Raw genomic sequence first — 22,222 nt, 5'->3', positions numbered from 1 at the left:
CGGAACACACACAGGCGCCATCTTGTCTTGTTAATGTTCAAACTGATGGTGTAATGTGGTTGTACTTTCTGCTTCATGTCAAAAGTCTGGCTGCAGCATTTTGAACCAACTGGTGACCCCTAATGCTAGACTGCGGTAAACCAGAAAATAGAACATTGCAGTTGTCCAATCTAGAAGAGATAAATGCATGGATCAGGGTCTCAGCATCAGCCATAGACAGGATGGGACAAATCTTCGCTATATTTCGCAGGTGGCAGAAAGCAGTCCTAGTAATATTTCTAATGTGGAGGCCAAAGGACAACGAAGGATCAAAAATTACCCCAAGGTTCCTCACTTTGTTAGTGTGATGTATGACACACAAGCTGAGGCTGAGTGTTAACTGGTCACATTGATGCAGATGTCTCACTGGCCCAAGAACCATCATTTCAGTCTTATCAGAGTTTAAAAGTAGGAAGTTTCTAGACATCCAACTTCTCACTGCTGCAAGGCAATCTTCTAAGGATTTTATGTGAACGAGATTACCAGCAGTTATCGGCATGTATAACTAAGTATCATCTGCATAGCAGTGAAAGGTAATCCCAAAATGCCGCAATATGTGCCCAAGGGGTGCTATATAAAGGGAGAAAAGCAGGGGGCCTAAGACATACCCCTGTGGAACCAAAACTCCCTGACTTATTTTGTCCACACATAAATGGACACACAGAACCAAAAACCATACAAAGAATCAAGTATCAGGAAGACTAGGTGAGAGCAAACTGCAAATTCAGAGCTTGAAGACTATAACTGACCCGAACGTTTGAATGAGTAAAGAGCCAAATGAATGAATATATAAAGTTAATGATCCAACAGACGTGATGCACTCAGATTGCTTCCAAATTTATGACCCACATTCCTCCCACGTGAATCAAGCTGTGTAACAGAATTTGTTCCTCAGCAGATGATTTCAGGGGATGAGAGAAGCTCATCAGTAAAACTATCTGCTGAGGTTATAGGTTACAAGGAAAACCTGCACCATCTTGACCCTTCAAGGCACACTTACCTATGCCGTGAATTCTGATCTGCATATCACAACCAGATTTATACTGGACCTTTTCCAAAAATGCTTCGAGCTTCCTCCTCCTGCTGCCCAGGGCGAGAGTGAATCATTATCAGAAAAAAAGATTAGTCAATATGTCAGGACTTGAATGGTCACATGAAAACGAGGGAGGTAAATATGTAACGGGAGAGAGAGAGAGAGAGAAGGAGAGGGGGTGTGTTCAATAGAATAAAAGAAGGTGTAACATGGACAAAACCCCGAGCCGGGACAGCTGAGTGGACCCAGTGTGAAGATGAATCATAAACCGTATCACAACTATGACCTAGTTACAGTCCCACATTAACGAGGGCGGCCAGTGTCCAATTAAATCCACACATGTCAATCATCAACTCTTAATGTGTCTGTGATAATGATAGTAAGCAAATCTGAAACAGCTTTTATAAATAAATCATAAAATGATTAATTGTCAACATGACAGAAATCACTGGAAGTACAAAGTAGAAGAACACTGAGTCCACACCTGCACTTCAATTTAAGATCCAAACCAAATTTCTATCATTAATTCATTTCAGCAAACCACCTTAGTCCAAAAGGTGAATTTTTTTCCACCAGAATTAGATGAGTTTCTTGAACAGATCGCGATCCAGATCTGGACCAAAGAACACTGATGGACAAACAGCACTGGGATAATGATCACTCACCTTTAATCCTGATTGCTGCTCTGCAACTATGATCCTGATTTTTGTTCCTGATCACACATCCTCATCTCTCATTTTTATTTTCCTTAACCTGATCACTTAACTTTCATCCTGAACACTGATCTCAATTGAATAACTTCAATCCTGAGCACTCATATTTAATCCTGATCTCCTGTCTTTGATTGTGTTCCTGATCTTTCATTCTGAACCCTCCTGTTTCAACCTTTGTTCCTCATCACTGATCTTTGATCCTGATCTCTCATCTTTGATTATGTTCCTGAACCTCATCACTGATCTTTGTTCCTCATGACTAATCTTTGGTCCTGATCTCTTATATTTGATTATGTTCCAGAACCTGATCACTGATCTTTGATCTCTCATCTTTGATTATACGTATTCCTGAAGCTGATCACTGAGCTTTCATCCTGAAAACTCCTGTTTGATCCTTTGATCACTCATTTTTATGCTGATGTCTCATTTTTGATCATGTTCCTGAACCTCACCACTTGTTCCAGACCACTTAACTTTGATCCTGATAAACTCACCTTTGATCTTGATCACTGGGCTTTGATCATAATCACTGATCTTTAATCTTAATCTTTCAACCCTGATTGCTGATTACTTTAATCTTGATCAAAGCGATAATGATGAAAGATCAGTATTAAGGAGCAAACTCAGATCTGCTGAGTGACCGGATACACACCAAAAAAGTAATGGTTTCTTCTTTGGCAAATCTCATACACCTTCAAATCTGTTCATTAGTATTTTCTAATCTTGCCATCAAACAAATGAACCACATGGAGGTAATACACCAAAAATCATTCGGCATTGCGGTAACACAACCTCCATCATCTCTGAATCCACAAAGACAGCTGGCAAAGCAAATAAAAACAGCACTTCCTTAACACTACAGTTTGCAGCAAGTAAGTGAAATCCAGCGAAACTTCACACCTAAAACGTGTGACACACACACACACTGCACAGCCAGCGAGAGGTTTTGCTTTCCTCACTGTATCATGCATGGAGAAAAGTACAAAAGTGGCCAAAATGCACCAAATAACTACATCTCATGGCTTTTAAATCAGTGTGGCTTTTTTTAGCTTAAAGTGAAGCACAACCTGTGCAGTCCACCACACTCAAATAGACTCACAGCCGCCATTTAATCAGCACCAAATGGGTCCTTAGTGTTTCATCTACTGCTATTTTAAAACTGTTGATTTGTGCTTTCCTGTGCAGTGACCGTGTCCAACTGCATGTGTGTGTGGGGGGGGGCAAATCTTCACTCACAGACACAACAGCCGCTACATGGCTGCACTTGACATTCCAAAGAGGCACTTGCAAACAGATTCACCTTCAGTAACCCTCAGCCAAAACAAGTTTCCACTCCTGTGATTCACAGGAGCCGCCCGGCATAGAGATAAGCCTGTCAATCAGCGACATGATCACACACACACACACACACACACACACACACACACACACACACACACACTCTGCAGTTTCTCATCAGTATCCCTGCATGCACTTTAATTAAAGGCAGGAAACATCTGTGGCAATTTCTGACGTGCATTTTGTTTAATGTGTTTTCTTCATTTTTGGGTCACGTCTAATTATACACGTGTCTATTTTGGATTGGCTTAAACCATGCTTGGTTCACTTTGGGATTTATTTATTTATTTATTTAGTTAGTTATTGTTGTGCTATTTATTTATTTATTCATTGCTGTTGCATTATTGTTGTACTCTTGCTCAGTGATGGGATTAATATTGTGATTATTACTATAATTATTATTGCTAATATATATATATATATATATATGTGTGTGTGTATATATATGTATATATGTATATATATGTATATATGTATATATATGTATATATATGTGTATATATGTATATATATGTATATATGTATATATGTGTATATGTATATGTATATATGTGTGTGTGTGTGTGTGTGTGTGTGTGTGTGTGTGTGTGTGTGTGTGTGTGTGTGTGTGTGTGTGTGTGTGTGTGTGTGTGTGTGTGTGTGTGTGTGTGTGTGTAAGGGACATGAACAAGCAAAGCTCTTCAGCATCTCACCATGTCATTTAAGTCCTTCAGACTATTTTCAGTCAATTCTTCTGGGGAGCATTAGCATGGCTAAAAACTTTCAGCTTCTGGCAGGCTTCGCCCCCACACACCCCAATTACAGCCCTCTTAACCCCTATGCCCCCACCCCCGTTTTAACCATTTTCTTTATTTGTGTCTCACATGCCTGGAAAAAGTCCTCACCATCTTATTTAGGTCTTTCACACTTTATTTTCAGTAAATGCTTCTGGGGAGCATTAGCATGACTAAAATGCTAGAGGACTTACTTGAAGGCTTAGATATTTTGTTGACACTTTTGCACACAGCAAATTTTGCAGAGTAAAATGCACTCTACGGGGACTACAATAGATCCCACTCCAACAAGAGTTAAATAAATTATTATACAGTGTCAAATCAAGTTTTTCAACTGCAATAACAGCCATTCACGGCATGACAAAGTTGATTTAACGCAATGATAGAGTTTATTTAACTCTATTCAGAGTGGGACCAAATCTAGTTCTGGCAGATTTTACAGTACGCCGTTGTCATTAGCACGACACAAATGTTAGTGATCACACAGAACATAACCCCAAACAAGCAACAGCATAATCCAAAAGACAAAATGAAAAATAAATAGAATAAACACACAATCACCAACAATTATGGATTCTAGACTGGATGTTTGATGTTAACACTTTGCTCTACATGCTAGGTACAGATAACAGCACCGCAGTCTCATTTGAACCCTGTGTGATATCGCGGGATTTGATCACTTATGGGGACAGTCGATCCCGTTGCACAGTATATACACAGGGTAACTTCACACAAGAAAATGGAGTACTGTTTTGTTTTCAGCTGCAATCACTAAAACAGTTGTGAAAAGTGCCGGGTTTTTTTTTCGGTTCCCAGTGGAGAAGGGAAGACGAGGCAAATGTGATACGTTGTGTCGGTAAGTGTTAGCCTACACAGCTAACCAGAGTAGCTACATTCTCCCACCTGCAAAACTGCCTCGACACGTTTGAGCTGCAGGTCAAAAACAAACCGCAACACATGTCCACTTTCCACCGCATCATCACTTTTTCTTTCTATTTTCACTTTCTTTGTGTGTAATTTGCCCAAAATCTCAGAGAAAGTGCTGTGTTTCCGTCCCAGGAAGTAGAAAAATTGTCATATTTTACCCCTTTAGCGCCTGCACTCAAATGAGACTGTGGTGTCTAATTCATTCATTCATTCAGGCTTTTTCAAGCTTCAAAGAAGTGATTTTGTAAACTTTTTAGTTTTGCGTGGCTGCGTTTGACATAACATTAACACATCACACAGCTAAATGACATTCCACAGAGGCCGCTTCCTGTTAGCGCTGCAAGTCGACTTACCAGGACGGCGCTGTTGAGAGACAATCTCTTTAACTGCTCTCTCCTCTCCAGGTGTTTGTTCATGATCCCTCTGCCTCGCAGCGATCCGTACACCTGGACACCACTGGAGGGGCGGGAACAGGAGAGGAGTGGAACAAAGTCAACAAAGAATACCTCACGTCACGTCTGTCACATTTCCACCGCTGGACGAGCTCTTACCTTTACACCGGATCAGAGTCCGGCAGTCCGAGCCATGTTCTCCTTTCACTTTCTTCTCCCACTGTGGGAGCAGAAGTGTGGCCCTGACAGTTTACTGTGATCACAAAACTCTGGCTACATCTTACCACTCAATCTGACCGTCACCCAGGCAGCCTGGCTTCCAAACCCGGAGTTCCAGCCCTTTGTTTTTCTAGGCCTCTCCAAACAGGGCTGGGAACCACTCTGACCTGGACCAACTGAGGCCACAGCCAAAGATAAACACTTCACTTCACGCATACTACTCCTTTACAAAGGGTCCAGGCTTTGGTCATCCACAGAGTAAGCACACCACTTCCTTATTGGTGAAGACAGGGTCAAAGGTCATATGATGGATGCCTTAAGGTCAGAGACCCTTGGTATCCATGGGAAAATTCATGTTAAGTTACTACAACACAGTTTAACGCTTCATTTCTTTGACTATGTGGAATTTAAAAGAAGATTGTATCATTAATGAAGAGCAGCACGTTATTAACATTGCAAAGCTCCAAAACCATCTCATTACCACAAGAAGCTCCAACACAGGATGTGTCTAACCATGATTTCCGTGTCAAACAATTGGAAGATGATATTGGCCTCTCTTCATTGGCTTCCTGTTAATTCTAGAATAGAATTTAAAATTCTTCTTCTTACTTATAAGGTTTTGAATAATCAGGTCCCATCTTATCTTAGGGACCTCGTAGTACCATATCACCCCAATAGAGCGCTTCGCTCTCAGACTGCAGGCTTACTTGTAGTTCCTAGGGTTTGTAAGAGTAGAATGGGAGGCAGAGCCTTCAGCTTTCAGGCTCCTCTCCTGTGGAACCAGCTCCAAATTCAGATCAGGGAGACAGACACCCTCTCTACTTTTAAGATTAGGCTTAAAACTTTCCTTTTTGCTAAAGCTTATAGTTAGGGCTGGATCAGGTGACCCTGAACCATCCCTTAGTTATGCTGCTATAGACGTAGACTGCTGGGGGTTCCCATGATGCACTGTTTCTTTCTCTTTTTGCTCTGTATGCACCACTCTGCATTTAATCATTAGTGATCGATCTCTGCTCCCCTCCACAGCATGTCTTTTTCCTGGTTCTCTCCCTCAGCCCCAACCAGTCCCAGCAGAAGACTGCCCCTCCCTGAGCCTGGTTCTGCAGGAGGTTTCTTCCTGTTAAAAGGGAGTTTTTCCTTCCCACTGTAGCCAAGTGCTTGCTCACAGGGGGTCGTTTTGACCGTTGGGGTTTTACATCATTATTGTATGGCCTTGCCTTACAATATAAAGCGCCTTGGGGCAACTGTTTGTTGTGATTTGGCGCTATATAAAAAAAATTGATTGATTGATTGATTGATCTTAACACCAGGCCAAGTTTGGCACACATTCACCAGCCAGCTCTCTGACTGCAAGACTTGAGAAGAAGAAGACTTGAGAAGAAGTCTGCAGTCTGTGTGTGGAACAAACTGTCCCAGTGACAGGCCCACCGACAGCATGATGAATGAACACCAGCCCGGCACCCCAGGATGCGGGATGACCCCCTGCCTGTGGTGTAAAATTCTTATGTGGTCATCACCTTGTTTGTTGATTTGATTTCCTGTTTTCTGTTTCTTCAGCTTTGTAAATCTTTGTAAAAACCTTGTAACTGTTACAATGGCCTAAGCAGAAGGTCACCCCTTTGAGTCTGGTCTGCTTGAAGTTTCTTCCTCAGTATCATAAGAGGGAGTTTTTCCTTACCACTGTCACTTGTGGGGTTAGTAAAGTTAGATGTTATTTGTGTTAAGCACCTTGAGGCAGCTTTGTTGTGATTTGGCACTATATAAATGAAATAAATTGAAACCGAAGATGAGTGACAATCAGCGTGCCTGGGTTTGCAATTTTCCTGGATCAAGACTGAGATCTGGGCTTTCAATGATTTCTTGAACTCTGTTGTCAGAAGAGGATGTGTACGAGGTCTGTTAAAAAGTATCCAACCTTTTTATTTTTTTCAAAAACCATATGGATTTGAATCACATGTGATTGCATCAGCCAAGCTTGAACCTTCGTGTGCATGCGTGAGTTTTTTCACGCCTGTCGGTTGCGTCATTCGCCTGTGAGCAGGCTTTGTGTGAGCACTGGTCCACCCCTCTCGTCGTTTTTTTATTGCGAATAAATGTCTGAACGATTTGGAGCTTTGCTGCATCAATTTTTTTCCAGAAACAGGACGGCTTAAAGGTGGATTTCAGATGACTGTCGGTTGCTTTTCAGTCGTGTGATTATCCAATTGTGATTGTGCATGAGCTGGACATGCCCCAACATGTCCTGGAAGGCTTCATCACGGCGTTGCTTTGCGCCATGTAGCTCCACCGTGCGTCGCGTAATGAACGGCTCCGTGGCGCGTCCCTCCTCTTTTCTTTCCATGAAAAAAACTCCTGTAACAGTGGAATGTGCCGAAAAAATGCTGATGTGCATGACTTCTGCCTTTTTGTGAAAGTCAGACGAGGTCCCGGATCAACAAAGCCTTCACGTTGGAAATGATCTGGTTGTTTCAGTGGGGTCTGAGCATGTTGATCGGAGCTGGGAGCCTGTCGCGCTCTCAGCAGTTGTGGGCCGTCCTTAAAGTGGCAGTAACACTCCTTAATCTGTATAATCCCCATAAAATCATCCCTGAAAGCCATATTAATTTTCCGAACGGTGTCCACCTGGAGGTCTCTCACAGTTTCTGAGAAAAATTGATGCAGCAAAGCTCCAAATCGTTCAGACATTTATTCGCAATAAAAAAAAACGACGAGAGGGGTGGACCAGTGCTCACACAAAGCCTGCTCACAGGCGAATGACGCAACCGACAGGCGTGAAAAAACTCACGCATGCGCACGAAGGTTCAAGCTTGGCTGATGCAATCACACGTGATTCAAATCCATATGGTTTTTGAAAAAATAAAAAGGTCGGATACTTTTCTCACAGACCTCGTATATATGACCAAAGTGTTGTAGAGATATTCACTTATCTCAACAGTGACGTTCATGTCTCTGGGTCCTCTGGTTTTCAGATCAGGAGTCATGAGGTCGATGGGCAGAGGTGTTTGGGGATACTGGACAATGAAGTATCAAGTCTTTAGGACCCTGGTGCTTCCTGTCTTACTGAATGGTTGTGAGTCTTAGATACTAACCAGTCTTCTAAGGCAATAACTGGATGTGTTTAGATCTCTTTGGAGGATCGTTGGGTACCACTGAAATAACTTTGTGTCAAATTAATGGTTTCTTAGAGAGACTAAGTTGAGGCGTATCACCTGCATTGTGAGAAACATTTAGCCAAGTGGCGTGTTTCTCTGGAAATGAAACAGCATGCAGGTGCATCAGTGTTGAGGAACACAGTGGTTGGAGAAGGCCAAGGGCACGCCAACATTTCACCTGGTGCAGCAGATAGATGGATGCATTTTTGAAGTGAGGGTGGACCTGAGGAAGTTCCATGGTGTGGTGAAGGTGCAGAGTTATGGGGCATCAGCGCATGCATCTGTACCGGCTGGCAAAAGCTGAAACTTCATGTTGCCATTTTAAGAAAATCATTCTCTGTTTCTCCTCACCATGAAACTATGCACCTGGTGATGCAAGAAACAAAAGTTGCACTATGCACACTTTCTTTATCCTTATTATACTATAACCTTTGTGTGTTTGTTCCACTACTCCTCTCAGATCCTTTAACAGACTCCTGCTAAACCTGGTGTGTGGATGAAAGGCAAGTCCTGGAATTGCCTTTAAAGTTTGTTTTGGCAAAGGTCAAGATCAGTGGTGTCAAATTTTTAAATTTGAATTTACTCCAGTATCTAGCACACATATGTAGATGTATTTTGGAATTGCCCAGGTGAGATCAAATTTGCCAAAGGTATATCTTTGAGGTCAAGGTCAATGGAGTCAAAGGTCAAAATTGAAGTCATTCACTCTGCACACAACTGGGCAGAAATATGAGGTGGATTCCAGAATTTTCCAGCATTTGGAATTTAAGATTTTCCAATCCTATTTGCACCAGATCTGACAATGTCAAATTGTCAAAGGTTAGTCATTGGGATCAAAGTTATTGGGTTCAAATGCCATGTTGTAAGTTTTCACTCTGAATTGCACCAAACTTGGACACATGGATGGAGGTGGGGTCTGGAATTAATTGCCAAAGACTGATCACTGGGTCAAGAGTATGTCTGTCTGTTGGTCTGCTCCTCCCAGGTACCTTTGCTGAATTCCATCAAACTTGGTATGTCAATGAAGGATGACCCCAAAACTTCCCTAAAAGAATTAATCTTGGCAAAGGTCACGGCATCTGATTTTCAGCTCTATTTGGATCAAACGTGGATTCAAGAATTGCCCCTGGCAAGGTCTCTGAGGTCAAATGTCATATTTTTGTTGCCCTTACAGGCTTCATCAATTGTGTGAGCGTCCACTTGCTTATAGACCTCACTTTATTACTTATTCCAGGTCAGTTCTGTCTCCTGGCCTCGCACACTGGCACATGCACCCAGATTTGACATGACAAAATGTCCAGTCTGCCTTTTTGCATCAGCTGCAGCCTGTTTCAGTTTCACCCCGTCTGAAGCGTCCACACTTGAGCGCACTTGTCAAACATCCCCACACATCAAAACGACACGTTTCATCTGCTGCCAATCGAGCGCTGACACGGAGCCGCAAACATCAGCCAGAAAGTTTTTCATGTGAGACTGATGTTTTAGGAACAGGACAGTCTGTGTCTATTCCTGAGTGGCGTGGCTACATCACCCAACAGGATGCCAAACACTTTCTACCGACTAATTATGCATCAGATGAAATCGGCCGATCTGTGCGCAGATTGGATTTCAGTTTGCTCTTTTTCCGCTGGAGATTAGGGAAGGAAGTAAAGGCCAAAGAGATAGGGGCGTGATCGGAAATGAGAGAAAATGACTGAAAAGGATTAAAGCGCTGCGCTTGATCACACACACTCAGTGCAGAACACGCTGACACCATTTTCCTTCCAAAGTATAATGGATCGGAAGTGATAAAGCAACATGATAATCCCAATATAGTGCCGATAAAAACTGCACACCACTGTGCTTATTTTATGACTTCTTTATTTTAAGGCTTTTTGAACATATTAACTTAATCCACCAACCAGGTAGCAGTGTTCAGCAGGTGGGAAGCACATCTAAAGGACGCCATGAGCAAAATAAAGTAGCTTTTTCGATTGATCCAATTTGTAGTTATTATATGCCCTTTTCTGTAGGAGACATTCCCATTGCATCTTCTCACTTTAAGGATGCATGCTTAGGCTAGGGAGAAAATTAGAGATATGACAAAAAGGTTCAGTTTCTCAAATTGGAGATATGACAAAAAGGTCCAATTTCTCAAATTAGAGATATGATGAAAAGGTCCAGTTTCTCAAATTGGAGATATGATGAAAACGTCCAATTTCTGGTCCAATTTCTCAAATTAGATATATGATGAAAAAGTCCAATTTCTCAAATTAGAGATATGACGAAAGGACCAATTTCTCAAATTAGAGATATGATGAAAAGGTTCAATTTCTCAAATTAGACATATGACGAAAAGTCTCAATTTCTCAAATTAGAGAGATGATGAAAAGGTCCAATTTCTCAAATTAGAGAGATGATGAAAAGGTCCAATTTCTCAAATTAGGTATATGATGAAAAGGTCAAATTTCTCAAATTAGACATATGACAAAAGGTCCAATTTCTCAAATTAGACATATGACAAAAGGTCCAATTTCTCAAATTAGAGAGATGACGAAAAGGTCCAATTTCTCAAATTAGAGATATGACAAAAACACCCAATTTCTCAAATTAGACGTATGACAATAAGGTCCAATGTCTCAAATTAGATATACTCGTACAGTATGACGAAAATGACCAATTTCTAAAATTAGAGATATGTCGAAAAGGTCCAATTTCTCAATATCTCTGCTACAACTCAGAGATAGCTTCATATTTTCAACCTACGTATGTGTTGCCAGACAGTTCTTGGATAAATTTGCATGTTTTGACCAAAGACTGTATACATGCTGGACAAACCCTGCGTGTTGTCACCCACTAATGCGCCCATGCCCACAATTATACAGAACTTTATGGCTTAAAACATGTTAAACTAAGAAGTTAGGGAAAAAAATCACAACAGTTGTCATGGCAGAGAAAACTATCTACAGAGACGAAAACCATGTTTTGTACCAGGCTGTACTATATATTATATATATATATATATATATATATCTCGTATACAAGGTTGGGTAGGACTACTTTGAAAGAATACATGTGGATTACATGTATGTATGTACATACATCTGGATTACTTGTAATTTGATTACTTTTGGATTACATTTCAAAGTAATCCTACCCAACCTTGTAGATATACTCGTATATATAATCTGGGGATAAGCGCTGGTGCTAATAGGCCTCAGGGCCTATCATGGACTAACTACTTGTATTCTTATCAGTAATGCATAAGAGATGATGAGCTACAAGAAAACTGCAATTTTAACACAATCACAGTGATTTTTGTTTACAGAACATTCCGTTTGATGCCTTGACTGCCTTTTTTTGAGTGTGGGCCCTGTCCTGCCCTTGTTATTCCCTGTGATTTACACCAAAAGCAATCACTGATATGTTAAACCAGTCCAGTACTGCGCGACTCGCTTCGACGCCTACAGCCCACACAGCCCCCAGCCAGCCAGTCGTCACGCCAGCCAGTGGGGTGGAAAGGATATAATCAAAGGAGGCCAGGAGGACGCTGACATCTGGGAGTCTTTGTGTTGTAGCCTAATTAGATACCAGAGTGCAGGGAGGAGGTGCACCAGGATAGTATGGACAGGAGGTAGCGGGGGGACGACTGCCTTTTTTTAACATCTGCTCCAAGAACAAGGGATGACCCAGCGGAGGTCACGGATCTCCAGACTGCTCCGAACTACAAGAGGAATAATGTGAGGGGGTAACAGCTTAATGATAACACTTAGAGCCATTGAGAGGGCGCTGTTCTCCAAACAGATAAATGCTGATAATTGTCCATGAATATGGATCGGCATGGCTCAAACTGGATACTGTTCCTTTATAGTTAGCTTAGCGGGAAGAAGGAGGCAGCTGTGCATTTAGTGCAATCACCGGGTGTTATCTTTATTTGGCACAAAGCGGAAAACGTCCAAGTACACTATGAAGGAAAGCACTTATTAACTTTGATGTTCTAAAACATCAAAGATGAACTTTGTCCTGCTGCAGTTCTGCTTTCACTAAGCGGTCTTTGCCACATTAATTTCAGATATATCAAATGACTGAGCTGTGTCTCTTAATCTTTGTTTCTTACTCGTAAAACAAACCTTTCTGTGGAAAATACTCAACATTTCAATGGCAATCTAAGTGACAGTGGTGGCCACGGGTATCTTAAAAGCTAACTTTGATAACTGCTAATCTGCTAACTTTAAAACTAAAACATTTATCTGAATTAAGCTACTGCTGACCGCTAACTTTTATCTATAAAGCCAGATGCATCTGTGTGTGTGTATGTGGCTCATGTATTTCTCTGACTGTTTGTCAGATCAGCCTCGGCTTTTGGATATTACTAGCACATGGAACAATGATGTGCATCCTTTATTATGAACATTTTTGGGATTCATTTTCAAAATCTTTATTTTGAAGTCATCATTGTTATTGGCAGAAGGCGGAACGTTCTCACGCGCCAACTTTGAAAACGATCGTCGGCAAAGATGAGTCACTGTCTGCCTTAAACAGATGTCTATCTGTAACATGTTCACAGGGGAGAGACGGAAAGAAATCAATTAAAGAAATAAATAAAACACAAACAGTCTGAGAAATACGCGACACACAGACAGACACACACACAGACAGACGCTTCTTGCTTTATTATCACAAGGCGGAACGTTCTCATGCGCCAGCCTCAACAAAGACCACCGACAAATCTTCCACTTTTCTATAGGAATACATACTTCCTACGGGCACTGCACTAGTTGCTAATTTCGATTTAGTTTGGGTTTTGTTTGCTTGCTTGCTTTTATTTTGTTTTGTTTTGTTTTTTGGCACAAAAATGTAAAAAAAAAAAATGCACCGTCATGGCTGAAATTTTATATGTAGATTAGATGGTGATCATGAACAAATAAATGAACAATGCCTGAACCTCCTCAACTGGCTCCTTTCAATGCCAAGAAGCAGCGATTCTACCGGATAGTCAAGCTTCTCACCGTGTCCAGGAGTGTAAGCCCAGATACCCGACGTAGAAATGTCACTTCTGCTGCTTGTAATAGCAATCTTGTTCTTTCAGTCATTACCCAAAGCTCATGACCATAGGACTGTAAATCGACTGGCAAACTGAGAGACTCGCCTTCTAGCTCAGCTACTTCTTCACCACGACAGTCGAGTGCCTGTAAAATTTCCGATGCCGCCCCAATCCATCTATCAATCTCACGCTCCAACTTACTCCCACTTATGGACAAGACCCTGAGATACTTAAACTCCTCTACTTGGGGCAGTAACTTTCCCTTGATCCAGAGGGGACAATTGACCATTTCTTGACAGAGAACCATGGTCGCAGGTCCTGAGTCTCATCCCAGTCGCTTCCTGATGAAGCCAATAGAAACACATCATCTGCAAAAAGCAGAGATGCAACTCTGGGGTCACGAAACTGGACACCCGCCAGTCTCTGACTGCATCTTCAAATCCTGCATTTTCAAATCCATGACCAGGATGGAACCTGCATTGCTCCTTCTGAATCTAAGGTTCAACTAACAGTCTAAGTCTCCTCTCTAGTACCCTGGCATAGGCTTTCCCAGGGAGGTTGAGAAGTGTGACTCCTTTGTAATTGGAACACATTCTCCAGTCCCTTTTTAAAGATGGGGACTACCACCCCAGTTTTCCAATCCAGAGGTACTATCCCCAACTTCCATGCAACATTGTATAAGCGTGTCAACCATGACAGCCCAACAACATCCAGAGACTTCAGCAACTCAGGACAAATCTTGTCCATCCCCGGTCACTTGCCACCGAGGAGTTTTTTGACCACCTCGGTGGCTTCTGCTGGGGTAATGCCAGCAGATCCGCCCAAGACTTCCATCCCTGCCTCCTTGGTGGACAGCATGTCAGTAGGGTTAAGGATATTCTCAAAGTGTTCTTTCCACCACTTGACGATAACCTCAGTACAGTTGAGCAGTTCTCCTCCCCTGCTTAACTGCCTTCCTTTCCTGAGGCGCCTGACAGTTTGCCAGAACTGCTTTGAGGCTGACTGAAAGTCATTTTCCACGGCCTCTCCAAACTCCTTCCATGCCTGAGTTTCTGATTCAGCTACCACTGAGGCTATTTATGTGATTGGACTTAAAGTTCGTGGAACTAAATTTAGTTGAAGCTGCTAATTGTTTTCAAAGTTAGCTGAAAAGCTAATCTGCAAGCAAAAGGTCAACCCCGCTAATTAGCTGTAAGGTGGTCTGCTGATCAAATTAAAACAGCATATAATCTGCATAGACTTTGGGTAAATTTGAAGCAAAATCCAAAATGCAATCCAAAATCTAACATTGTTTTCCTTACGTTACATACCACAGACTTATCTGGCACCTGCTAAACACTGCCACCTGCAGGACATGACTGGGCTTCTTGGAAGGAATAATCTTCTCATAGAGTGCATGATGCAAATTAGGAGCAAGTGTAGTTGAACTCACTTGTAGCTCAATTATTTTATTTCCAAACTATTGCTCTGGCGCCCGCTAGTGTGTGCTCCTAGACTTGACTTGGTCTGGTAGCCACCAAGGTTGCCGCTGCTTGTTTCCATCATGTGTGTGATGATCAGACTATTCCACGGGACAATTCTAGACATGTCCAGCAGGTGGAGGAATGAATACGTAATTAGTGCTGACACCTATTAGAAACCTTTGGAAATCACAGAATTAAAAGGCTTTGGGCGAAATAGTGAGGTCAGAGATATTTGATCAGGACCCCCGGCACCCAAAAAAAACAACAATATAAAAAAAACAAAGCCAGGAAGTGCTCGAGCCACAAAGTAGACAGTGGAGTCATTGGGCATTGATTAGTGCGCCCCCTATTGCCGGAGGTAACAATTCATTTTATCTGATGTGACTGTGTTAAACGTGGGGAACATGGCCAGTGCAGAAGCCCCACCCCCTAGAGGGCTCAGTGTTTCCTCTTTTTTTCTGAATGATTCATTTAGATTGCCTCATCCAGGGTGAAGAATGAATGACCAGGATGATTATACGTTGGTTCGCGCTTTTAATTCACCTGCTACATGGGGGGAAGTGGGAGGGGCCGCTGGGGGTGCCTATTACTTTCCATTCATTGAGGGGAAAATTGAAGCGTGTGAGTGTCTGATGTTGGGTGGTGATGCAGAGCGAGAGGTCCATCTGTATTCCAGCAGCACAGATGGCCCGTGCTGATCGGAGTTTGACTCCCTCTGCCGCCGTTCTGATCCTGTCTCTGCAGGTGTCCCACTACAGTTGGCCAAATGTAACCTAGAATTACAGTGAATGACAAGCCTTTGTTTTTTTTATCATTTGCACTTGTCAGAGAGAAAGTGATACCACACTTACATACCAACTCAGGAAGTTCTGGGTGGATTTTTCAGGATTTTCTAAATAGTATCCACTTATTGTACCCGTGGACACCAAGACAGCACCAGATACACCAATATGACATTGGACTCATTGACCTTGACCTTAACCCAAATGACTGACCTCATCAGGGAAATTCCTGAAACCAAATGTGTGTCGCATTCTTCCAAGTTGGGTTAAAATCTAATTACTTGACCCTTGCCAAAATTGGATTCTTTAAGGGCAATTTTTGGCATTAACCCTCTGGGTCCAAGGGCATTTTTGGACAGTTCACTCCTCTGGCATAAATGTTTTATCATTGCTATTAACAGCTCACCCTGCATCCCACAATCAAGTGCTATGTCTCTTTTTCAGGACAACCTGTACTTTCAGAGTATGTATGCTATAGTGGTGTTTTATAAGTGTAATAAAGGTTTACAATCAGAAATAAGAAAGGAAAAAATAAAGCGGAAAATAATTTCCACATACATTATTCAAAACACACAGCAAACTATAATAAGCAACTATTTTGACAGTTTATAAAGGTAGTTTGGGATCTTGTACAAAGAGAATTTACTAAATAAATGTTCTAGCAATAAACACAAATGCACATTTTGAACAATATGTACAAAAATGGTCCCATGCATTTGTTTGTCTTTATGCCACATCTCAAAGCAATTTCTGTCTGCTATTACACAAAGGCTTACAAAACAACCTTTTTAATTCTAAGGAGTTGACGCCCTCTTGGATTGCTTGCAGTAACACTCTTTGGTCCACCATGTGAGGTTGTATGAGACCCTCTTATGCTGATCACTTCATTCATATGCGCAACCCTTTTACGCATGGAGCCAGCAGCCAGAGGGCTGTTCAAACAGTATTCACATCCCAAAGAGTAACATATCGCTGCTCCTAACAATCTTTTGGATACCATATGAGACTGCTCTGCCCTATGATTGTATTGGAAAAACCATGTGATGGTGAACCAATTCCGATTGGACACTCACATTGCGCACATCATCACACAGTTTCTATGAGGAGTACAATCATGGTGGATGGCTGGCTCAAAAGTCCGCGGAATTCACTTTTCAGCAAAAAAAAAAAAGTAAGTTTCTATCTCATATCATTAAAAAGTTATTTATAATTTAGTAAAACTTGTGCTCAGCAGTCGTAAATGGCCCCAAAGGGTTAATCGGCATACCAAGTTTGGTAGAAATCAGCAAAAGGACCTGTGAGGAGTAGTCCAGAAAACACACTGGTAGACATGAATTTAGCCTGACTGACTGATTCCAGTTCCAGTATGTCCACCAGGTTTGGTGCAAATCAGAGTGAAATTCCAACGATTCCATTGATACCAGTGACCTTGGCCCCAATGAAGTCAGGAACCCACCTCAGTATGCACACTAAATTTGGTGCAAATCAGAGTGAACTTAAATTTTGACCTGTGAACCCTATGATCTTGGCCCTAAACCAACCTCCATATGTTTGCCAATGTCGGTCCAAATCGGAGTGAAATCCAGAGTTAACCTTTGACTCCAGTGTCCATGATAGTTGGCAAAACTAACACTCTAAGGGGAATTCGGACATTGGCCTTCATCCACATGTCTAGTTGTGTGGAAATCTGACATTGGACCTGGAGAAATAGGCAAACAGACAAATGTTCAAATTATAGTATAATTTTTTTCTTATTTCGCTGTCATTTAGAGATAGTGTCATGCCTATTTGATACAGTAAAGCTACATGCAAAATTGTGACATTCCACATCGGGCTTTACCAAATTGTTAGTGCATTATCATATCTGTTCTAATTCCACCAACAATTCCAAGAACAGGTTGTGTTGAATGTTGTGAAGACATTTTGCTTTCAATTGGGTTGTATCAATACAAGCGACAGTGACCTTTGGGGGTTAACAAGAATTGTTTCCATAACGCATGTGATGATATAACGATCCCATGCAATAATCCCAGCCATGTCCAGCAGGTGGCAGACATGTACAACGTACATTACATTAGCAGAACAAACTTGTTTTTTGTGTTGGTGTGATGCAATCAAAATTTAATCAGATGTCTTATCATTGTTTGTGCAATTAATTGGAAAATTACAAGATGACCACATTTTTTTTTCTTTGAGTTATTGCAGTAAACTGTGAGGGTTGGATTTGTCTACCATCTATCCATCCATTTACTTGCAGTACTTTCCAAGGTACTCTCCTAAACCTTTCAAAAGCTTAGGAAACATACGAGGTCTATTAGAAAAGTATCCAACCTTATTATTTTTTTTCAAAAACCATATGGATTTGAATCACGTGTGATTACATCAGACATGCTTGAACCCTCGTGGGCATGCGAGAGTTTTTTCACGCCTGTCGGTTACGTCATTCGCCTGTGGGCAGTCTTTGAGTGAGGAGTGGTCCACCCTCTCGTCGATTTTTTTCATTGTTTAGGAATGGCTCAGAGACTGCTGCTTTGTTTGATCAAAATTTTTTCAAAACTGTAAGACACAACTGAGTGGACACCATTCGATAAATTCAGCTGGTTTGCTGTAAAAATTTTAACGGCTGATGAGAGATTTTGGTCTGGTAGTGTCGCTTTAAGGACGGCCCACGGCGCCTGACGGCGATCTGCACTTCGAGGCGGCAGCGTCTCGCCGTTTCAAGTTGAAAACTTCCACATTTCAGGCTCTGTTGATCCAGTAAGTCGTCAGAGAACAGAGAACTTTCAGAAGAAGTCGGCATGAGGAGTTTATTCGGACATTCCACTGTTAAAGGTCATTTTGTAATGAAAGAACGTGTGGGCAGAGTCGCATGTCGGGCCGGACCCGACCGTGGGGGGTCGCGACAGGAAAAACACCTCTGTTGGAAACCTTAACGGGCAAGTTGGAACATGCCCAAGCTGTTAAACAATTTCTCAGTTACTCACTTGTTGAAAGCCATCAAAAGCCGCCTGAATTTACAAATGGTTTTCACACGGAGGTGTTTTTCCTGTCGCGGCGCACACAGATTTGCGGCATCGTCACGGAAACGACTCTGTGAATTTGCGCGCACGTTCTTTCATTACAAAATGTCCTTAAACAGTGGAATGTCCGCATAAAGTCCTCATGCCGGCCTCTTCTGAATCTTCTCTGTTCTCTCACGACGTCCTGGGTCAACAGAGCCTTAAATTAGGATGATTTCAGCTCGAAACAGCCAGACGACATCGCCTGGGAGCGCTGCTCGACCTCCCGCTCCATGGGAAGTCCTTAAAGCAACAGAAAACACCCCATAATCTCTCATCAGCCGTTAAACTTTTCACCGAAAACCAGCTGAATTTCTCGAATAGTGTCCACTCGGATATTCCTCACAGGTCCTGAAAAAAGTTTGATAAAGCAACTTGCGCCGTCTCGAGCAGCGTCTCAAACAAAGGAATTCCGCCGAGAGGGCGGGACCAGTGCTCACTCAAAGCCTGCCCACAGGGAAATGACGTCACCGACACGCATGAAAAAACTCACGCATGCGCACAAGGGTTCAAGCATGATTGGTGTAATCGCATGTCATTCAAATCCATATAGTTTTTTTTTTTTTTATAAAACTGCCAGTTAGTGTTTATAAGATCCTCGTATTTGAAAAAAAAAAAATCTCACTTTGATTTCGCTGTTGCAGGATTCTTGTCCAGATCCACAGGAGCCTGCATGTACAAATCTGCAGCTGTAAGAGTTCTACACACCTTTTTTATGAGAACCTGACAAAAATGCACAAAAAATGGTTGGAAAAAATATTTCCCAAATCCGCCCCTGGAGGCAGACTCGCAACACAGTTTATTGGGTTCTTTCTTGGCCCCTGCCCACCAAGTTTAATGCAAATTGCTCCATTATTTTTGATTAATGCCAGAGGCAAATAAACAACCACAGATAAAAACATGACCTCGTTTACGGAGGTGAAAATGGATTTTAGTGTGATTTCATTAATGATTTTTGCAGTTTCATGAAGTCCTATCCAATATGTGCCTGTGGTTCACCTGCTGCCCCCTTGTGGTGACTAAATCTTAAAAATAAAAACTTTAAAATGTTACAGGTTTACATGTTGCATGTTTTTGCTTCTGTGTGAGTATATCTGATGGTTTTTGAAATTGGTAGATCATACTTAAAAAGCAAGCAATACCACCTTTGCCCACTAGGGTGGAAATGATCCAACTGAACAACAAAATCGTAAAACAGGTTGTGACAAAAGGGATAAAGATAACATCTCATCGCATGTGAACAAGTGGAGGTTTACTCTGTGTTTTACAGACACATAGCTGTGACATTCAGAGCAAACACGTGCACCCTCACGTCATGTGAGTCACCACGATGACATTTTTGCTTCTTGGTTGCTGAAGCACGAGGCCTCATGCACCACACACTTCTCACAACAGCAGCTTCTCACCATATTAACTTGTTAGCAGCCAATCAGGACACAGGAGCTGATTCTTACTCACCTACACCTTGCAAAACACCGGAATTACTTTTAAATCAATCAAATCAAATCAGTTTTATTTATATAGCGCCAACATCACAACAAACGTTTGCCCCAAGGCGCCTTATATTGAAGGCAAAGCCATACAATAATTACGGAAAAACCCCAACGGTCAAAACGACCCCCTGTGAGCAAGCACTTGCAACAGTGGGAAGAAAAACTCCCTTTTAACAGGAAGAAACCTCCAGCAGAACCAGGCTCAGGGAGGGGCAGCCTTCTGCTGGAACTGGTTGGGGCTGAGGAGAGAACCAGGAAAAAGACATGCTGTGGAGGGGAGCAGAGATCAATCACTAATGAGTAAATGCAGAGTGGTGCATACAGAGCAATAAAGAGAAAGAAACACTCAGTGCTCATGGAACCCCCCAGCAGTCCTACGTCTATAGCAGCATAATTAAGGGATGGTTCAGGGTCACCTGATCCAACCCTCACAGTTTAAGCCAAAACTGTGTCAGTTCCATTCACTTATAGGGTGCCAAGACCTGTGTGATTGGCTGTCATGCTGTTGACAGACATTTTAGCATGGTGTGGGTTAGGAAGTGTGCCGAGGTGAAAAGAATTAACATCGTCGCACTGCAAAATCAACGCTTGCATCCCAGACCGTGTGAGCTTCATGGGTGCAGCAACGGTGTACTTCAGTGACCCGACTGGCTGCAAAAAGGCAGAAATCATATTCTCCAAAGCCCCAGCTGTGCTGCAGCAAACCAAGACTGCAGAGGAATTTTCCAACAGGTTGCAAAATACACAGTTCTGCCTGCCGTCACTTTGAGCGAGCTGCATGTGAGTGCAATGTATTGAAATAGTGCATAAATGTGCATGTTTTATCTGCAGGATGGCGTAGGAAATGTCACATTCTACTTCCACCACAGAGGTCATGTGACAGGCAGCTGTCTGTTTCTATATTCGTTGTTGTATGTATCTATCTATATATATATATATATATATATATATATATATATATATATATAATATATATATATATTTATGGTAAAAGGGGTGGGTGTATATAAGCTTTTGCTTTGACCACATGTGCTAACTGTAAAATCTGTTTTATTTTTTTAAAAAATGGTAATCAACTGCATTTATTTAGCGCTTTTCCATCTTTACAATCATGCCTCACATCACCCCAATGTTAGGGTGCTGCCATACAAGGTGCTCACAACACACCGGGAGCAATAGGGGATTAAGGACCTTGCCCAAGGACCCATAGTGATTTTCCAGTCAGGCTGGGATTTGAATCGAGGATCCTCTAGTCTCAAGCCTGACTAGTAACCACTAGACCATCACCTCCCCCTTTTTTTGTTTGTTTGTTTTTTGTGACAAGGAGTTTTGTGTGCTGAATTTATGTGCCAAATAAAGAAATTATTTCAGTTCTTTCATATCTGGTAGCAGGAAGATTCAGATTTCCCTCATTTTGGTGTTGATCTGCATCTCAGTATGGAATCGGGAACATTTGATTTGTCATGCTGTACCAAGAAAGCACATGTTTGACATCTCCCCTAATTTCTCTAACCGGATTAAACTCGTCTACATAAAACTTGGTCAAATGATTAAAATAATCAAGAACAGGAGCTGTTCTCATTTTGGTCTTGATCTGGATGTGAATTCTGGATCATTTGATTTTGGAGTTTCACATAGCAATCCAGTGGTGTTTTGCTTCTTTTTTTTTTTTACCCTCATTTTCATTAATTTGTCAAACATATTTCCATCACATTCAGTGAATTCTGCATCACTTGATTTCTCGTGTTTTACAAAGTGATAAAATGTTTTTATTAAGGAGCATTTTTTATTAATTATCTCGCCACCTTGATGTAAA

The 22,222-nt window shown here is 41.8% G+C and overlaps 1 protein-coding gene across 1 annotated transcript in view; it reads right to left on the bottom strand.

Moving 5' to 3' along the window:
• LOC117517618 (nck-associated protein 5-like) overlaps positions 1 to 5,282 on the bottom strand; it is a 372,045-nt gene extending 366,763 nt beyond the window's left edge. The window contains exon 1 of the mRNA XM_034178739.1: positions 5,177 to 5,282. Within this exon, the coding sequence (XP_034034630.1) occupies positions 5,177 to 5,239 (63 nt within the window). The 5' untranslated portion in view covers positions 5,240 to 5,282. The remainder of the gene's footprint in view (positions 1 to 5,176) is intronic.
• Positions 5,283 to 22,222: the final 16,940 nt, after the last annotated feature.

The sequence above is a fragment of the Thalassophryne amazonica genome, chromosome 1, assembly GCF_902500255.1.
Source record: "Thalassophryne amazonica chromosome 1, fThaAma1.1, whole genome shotgun sequence".
NCBI classification, from domain to species: domain Eukaryota; kingdom Metazoa; phylum Chordata; class Actinopteri; order Batrachoidiformes; family Batrachoididae; genus Thalassophryne; species Thalassophryne amazonica.
Note: the sequence above shows the minus strand (reverse complement) of the source record. Positions and strands in the feature narration are given on the sequence as shown.